Source organism: Leopardus geoffroyi, chromosome D1, assembly GCF_018350155.1.
Source record: "Leopardus geoffroyi isolate Oge1 chromosome D1, O.geoffroyi_Oge1_pat1.0, whole genome shotgun sequence".
NCBI classification, from domain to species: Eukaryota; Metazoa; Chordata; class Mammalia; order Carnivora; family Felidae; genus Leopardus; species Leopardus geoffroyi.
Genome location: NC_059329.1, coordinates 60,668,820 through 60,675,035, shown reverse-complemented (window position 1 = coordinate 60,675,035; position 6,216 = coordinate 60,668,820). Strand labels below are relative to the sequence as shown.

The window sequence follows — 6,216 nt, the reverse complement described above, 5'->3', positions numbered from 1 at the left end:
TAGTAAGGAGCAGAATTAACAAACTACAGCCTAAAAGCCAAATCTGGCCTACCACCTGTTTTTATAAATGAAGTTCAATTTGAAGAGAGTTACACCAAATAAGAATGGACTATAGATATTTCCATGCTACAGCATCAAAATTGCATAGTTAAGACAGAATACTATATGGCCTGAAAAAGCCTAAAATATTTACTATCCATTCCTTATAGAAAAGAAAAAAACTTGCTGGCCTCTATTCTATACCATTACCTGGCCTGCAATTATATGTGATGAATCAGTGAGCAGTACACTCACATGCATACCTTGCTGAATGCATGTTACTGTCTTTATAACAAGTTTATTTACAACTCAGAAAGCCATTATTTGCTTCCTATGATGTATCCAGATGTGTTCTGGGTGTTTTGTGTAATGCATAAACCATAAAAAGCACAATCATTTTCCTCAATAACCTCAAAACTTCCATAGTCATGACATATCACTCAAGGAATAAGTAAATGTCACTTGGTATGTTAGTGTTTTCATGCTCATTAGCAACCCCAAGATAGTAGAGCAGTGGAAAAACAACTGAAACAGATTGCTTTAGACCTTCAATAGAAACTACCTATTGCTACATAACAATTACCACAAATGTTGTGTCTTTAAAAAGCTCAAAACATTTATCTCACAACTTCAGTAAATCAGGAGTCTGGGTACAGCTTAGCTGAGTCTGCAAGACTGTAATCAAGGTATAATCAGGGCCATGATCTCACTTGATGCTCAAATGGGGAAGGATATGCATTCAAGATCACATGGGTGTTGGCAGGATTCCATTAGTTCCCTGTGGCCTATTAGATTGAGGGATTCAGTTTCTTGTTGGCTGTTGCTAAAGGAAGCCACATTTGGTTCCTAGCTGGTTGGTGGCTACAGATGGCCCTCAGTTCTTTGCCATGTGCCAAAGCACCATGCTGTCATTTCATCAGAGCCACATTTTAGGTAACATAACCATGAAAGTAATATCCTGTCACCTCTGCTATTACTCCATTGGTTAGAAGCAAGTCACAGATCCTACCCATATTCAAGGGCAAAGGATTACACTAGAGTTCAAGGAGGCAGGGATAATCAGGGTTGATTTTATTACTTTATAGTCTGGCCACCACAGAAAGATTTGGATGGAAACTGTAGTTATATTGTAACCTCTATGAAGGCAACAATGGTAAAACTTTGAATTTTTTCTCACTGACTCATAAAATTTTGTGCTATGATTTGCTCATATTTCATTTTTTGTGTTTGAAGTATCAGTCCAGACACTTGAGGGGTTCCACATAGAGTTATAGCACTTGAATTGAACCCCTCAGACTTCCTGGCATTAAGAGTTCTTAAACAAGGAAGCATAGAAATAATAGCCAAATGGAAATTAAAGAAAAATAGCTAAATATAGAAGAGATTACTGATTTTATTGATGTCTAGGTAAACGTAAGACTGTTCTTGCCTGTGTGGGACTTCTCTATAAAGGAGAAACATACTGTTCATATCTGGGTCTTCTTTTTTCCCAGGAATCTATAATTGCTGGGCCTACAGGTACCTGGATGGCTCAGTCGGTTAAGCATCTGACTTTGGCTCAGTTCATGATCTCACAGTTTGTGAGTTCAAGCCTCGCATCAGGCTCTGTATTGACAGCTCAGAGCCTGGAGCCTGCTTCAGATTCTGTGTCTCCTTCTCTCTCTGCCCCTCGCCTGCTCTCTCTCTCTCTCAAAAATAAATAAACATGAAAAAAAAATTTAATGAATTAGAATTGCTAGGACTAAAAAGTAACCTGCTTCCATGATGCAACTGTCCACATTGACAACAATGGTCACACTCCCCGAGGAGTCTTAGACCCCTGAATTTAATACCACAGGAAAACAGCAAGTATGAGAGCAAGAACACATGCACATGAGAACTCATTCACCCACAGTGACTCAACTACTAGTTTAAGAAGTCCCAATTTATATGTGAAGAGCTGACCCATTTCTTGGGGATAAGCTAGTGAGCGTCTGGGCAGAGAAGGTTTGGGAGTGGATATATCATCCTCCCGATGTGTCAATGCAAAAATGTAAGGATAGGGGCCTGGAAACTGGGGGCATATGTTCTCTCCTAATTGTCACTATAATTGTTATTCCAATGAACACTGGCTTGCTGTACTGTCTTCCCAGCATACTGATAATCCTTAATCCATAACATGCATCCCTCTATTCCACAGGGCCTAGAACACTGTCTAAACTCTCCATTTATATGGATAATTACATGTTTTGCATTTAATCCCTGTGGATTACTAGTCACTTGAGTTAGTGGCTAAAATCCTACTGAGATTATACAGCATTGTCCTGTATTTACAGATGGAGACAGAAGGTTTCAGTTTTCCTCTGAATATGGCCTCAGGGAGATGCACATTTCACCGATGGCCCCACAGCTCAAACCCACTTTGGTATAAAGTCCATGGCTCCAGAACTGTATCTCGTTCTCTCTCTGAGAGTGAAGACAAAGAAGGCTCCTCTTTCCATGTTGAGCTGGTAAGAAGGTAGAAAAAGGTGTCCATTGTGTTGAATTTACATTTTGATTGTTGCCTATTCACAAATATTCATATGAACTTTCAGAAAAGTCAGGTAACATTAGGATTCATCTTGTCTTAAGGGATCCACATACCACACAGATATCTGATTCCTACTAGCTGATAGATGAAAATTACAATTTTTCACAGACTGAATGGGAACCTTGAGAACTAGAGTTTAAAAAGGAACCACAGAAAGTACCTAAAAGGAATTGTAACACATATGCTTATTATGGGGTATTTACTCTCAGATAATAAACTTTACCTAGTATTGTTAAAAGCTTGATTGAAAAGTATTAACATTACAATAACTACCATTGGTATTATTTGATTTAAGTCTTCCTAGAATTGATTTTAACAATTCAACAATTAAATGTATTGCTTTAAAAATTATGTTAAACATTTTAATTGAACAAGATTTTATAATATTTATAACATTTCTGTGTGTATTGATTCAACTGTCTCCTCTATTCCCTGTAACATCCATTTAAATCCTCTATCATGTCCTCAAACCAGCCTCCATCACTCCACACGCTTTGAACAGCAGCAAATTCCCCCCTAATAATTCATAAGGAAAAAAAGTAGGCACTGGTTAGAAACAAAAGGAAATTCTGGCATACTTTATGACACAGATGACTCTTCAGGTTATTACACTAAGTGAAATAAACCAGTCACTGAAGGACAAATACTGTGTGATTCCACTTATATGAGATGTTAAGAGTAGTGAGAACTCTACATAGATAATTGGGGAAAGAGGACTGAGTGTTTAACGGGTATACAGTTCAGTTTTACAAGAAGAAAAGAGTTATGGAGATGGATGGTGATAATGCTTGTACAATATTATGAATGTATTTAATACCACTGAAATGTACACTTAAAAATGTTAACAATGGTAAATTTTATATTAGATTTATTTGACCACAATTTTAAAAAAAAGGAAAAAAAATCCCAAACAGGCACTGCCTCATAATTCCCTCACATGACCCTCCATCAATCTACTCTTTTGCCACTTATTCTAGAAGGTCAATGGAAATGGTGATCCTTATATTTCTGAGGGTTAATTACTGTTATGCTCTGTATTCAATCACCTACTACTTTCTTACTGAGTTTTCTATACCAATTAATCCCTATTGTTCTATGTTTTCAATCTCTCACTATCTTCTATATCTGTAGCCTCAGTTTATAAATATATATATTTCTCTAAGTTTGTCTAATCTTGTAGAAATCCTCCATCCACCTCTGGTCTTCTTTAGCGACGGCCTATTTCTCCACTTGCCTTCACTGATGACTTCCCGAAATAATTTACCTGTGCCTCTACTACTCATTTTTCCATTCATTCAAGACACTGTAGCAGCTTCTCAGCTGTCATCCCTAGACTCAACTGTTTTTTCTAGGGTCACTATGCTCCTTGGGTGCATTTGAAATTTTTAATCCTTAGAAGATTTGACTACTTAAGCACTTTGACATTGTTGTTCATGTAACACCCAGTCATATCATCATCTCTCTTGGTTTTAATGGTTCCTGTAAAGCGTCTAGCCTTGCTTTAGTGTATATAGTCCTTTCCAGTAACTTCTATGGAGTTGGTCTTCATTGGTTTTCTTTTGTAAATCTACCCTCTGAGGTTGTTCACCCACACTGTTGGATTGAAATGGCACTTATATAATGATAACTTCCAACTGGATATTATCAGCAAAAATCTGGAGACTTTTGCCTGGAAATTGATACCCATGTGGGCACTGGAGAGCTACGGATATCTTTAGGTGGGTTTCTTTTAGTCATTTAATATACAGCCTATTCAAAATGGAATGCATTGAATTATATTATCTATTATATAGTAATTATCCATCCATAGAATCTTATGAACTACAATTCTGTCAGTACAGCAAATAATTATCATCATAAATTAGACATATTTTCCTTGAATTTAAGAGTATATATACTTAAAATAGAGTTTGATTTAGAGTTTTCTCAATGATAGAGTATTTATCTATGACCTATATAGCTCTCCTTAAGCAGAAGAAAATTTATCTAGAAATTTTTGTGTGGCAATGTAATTTATTATTCCTATAGGATGTGAGCATTGTGAGGACAGCATGCTACGAATCCAGGAAAACATGCAGATCTTAAGTAACTTGACATCTAAATTTCCAACCTTCTTATTGACTGGAATTCCTGGCCTAGAGTCTGTCCATGCATGGATTTCTATCCCCTTCTGCTGTCTCTATGCCATTGCCCTCTCTGGGAACAGCATGATCCTGTTTGTCATCATTACCCAGCAGAGTCTCCATGAACCCATGTACTATTTCCTCTCTATGCTTTCAGCTGCTGACTTGGGGTTGGCCATTTCTACAATGTCAACAACATTAGGTATCCTCTGGTTTGATGCAATGGAAGTCAATCTAGATACCTGCATTATCCAGATGTTTTTTCTTCATGGATTTACATTCATAGAATCTGGGGTGCTGGTGGCTATGGCTTTTGACCGCTATGTGGCCATCTGTGATCCTCTGAGGTATACTACTATTCTCACTAATTCCAGAATAATTCAGATGAGCTTGTTAATGATTATACGTAGTGTAGTATTAATAGTACCACTACTTTTGCTCCTTAAGCCTCTCTATTTCTGTAGAGAAAATGTCCTTTCCCACTCCTACTGCTACCACCCAGATGTGATTAAATTAGCATGTTCAGATACTCAGGCCAACAGCATCTGTGGATTAATTGATCTCATCCTGACCACAGGAGTAGATACACCATGCATTATCCTGTCATATATCTTGATCATTCGCTGTGTGCTCAGTATTGCCTCCCCTGAAGAACGCCATAAGGTCTTCAGCACTTGTGTGTCCCACATTGGAGCGGTCGCTATTTTCTACATTCCCATGATAAGCCTATCCTTGGTGCATCGCTATGGTCCATCAGCCCCCAAAGTGGTCCATTCGATGATGGCTAATATATATCTGCTTTTTCCTCCAGTGCTCAACCCCATCATCTATAGTGTAAAAACAAAACAGATTCGCAAAGCTATACTCAGTCTTCTCCTTGCAAAACAAACAGAGCTGTTTGTTTGAGAAAAACCTGAAAAAAGTGACTTTCACTGTAGAAAAGTAGTCCTGGTAAGTTACTGTCTATCAGATTTTTTTTGTCATTTTATTCCTTAATCAACAAATATTTAGAGAGTGGTTTTGTGTTTTCAGTCATAAATATGTCACATCCCAAGAATTTTATAGTCCAAAAGGGAAACATGAAAATCATTGATAATGAAATAAGAAAATACTCAGAGTAATTAACATTTAGTGACTACTTTACACTATGTGTTCTACTAACAGCTTTTAAGACATATTCCATTTACTCTTCAAAGAGCTCAGTGAACTATACAATATTAATTACATTTTAGAGATGAAGAAAGTGAGGCCTAAAGACATTTAGGCCATCAAAGGCCAGACATCTGACATGGCTGAGGGTTGAGATTTGAATCCAGGCTTTCTGCGTCTTAGATGCCATGCTCTTCACTAGTGTATTAACACTCTGCCAAAAGCGTCTAGGAAAAATATTATAAGATCAAAAGTAAGAACTGAAAAAGTAAGAATCTTCATGTTTACATATCATGCCTTAAAAGAAAGTTGTGTTGTCTTTCTTAGACTATAGTT

The 6,216-nt window shown here is 37.2% G+C and overlaps 1 protein-coding gene across 1 annotated transcript; it reads left to right on the top strand.

Moving 5' to 3' along the window:
* The first annotated feature begins 4,659 nt into the window (after positions 1 to 4,659).
* Positions 4,660 to 5,677, top strand: LOC123600411 (olfactory receptor 51F1-like). Its single transcript, XM_045482475.1, is given in 2 exon segments — positions 4,660 to 5,591; positions 5,593 to 5,677. Coding segments are annotated over 2 exon segments (1,017 nt in total).
* The last annotated feature ends 539 nt before the right edge of the window (positions 5,678 to 6,216 follow it).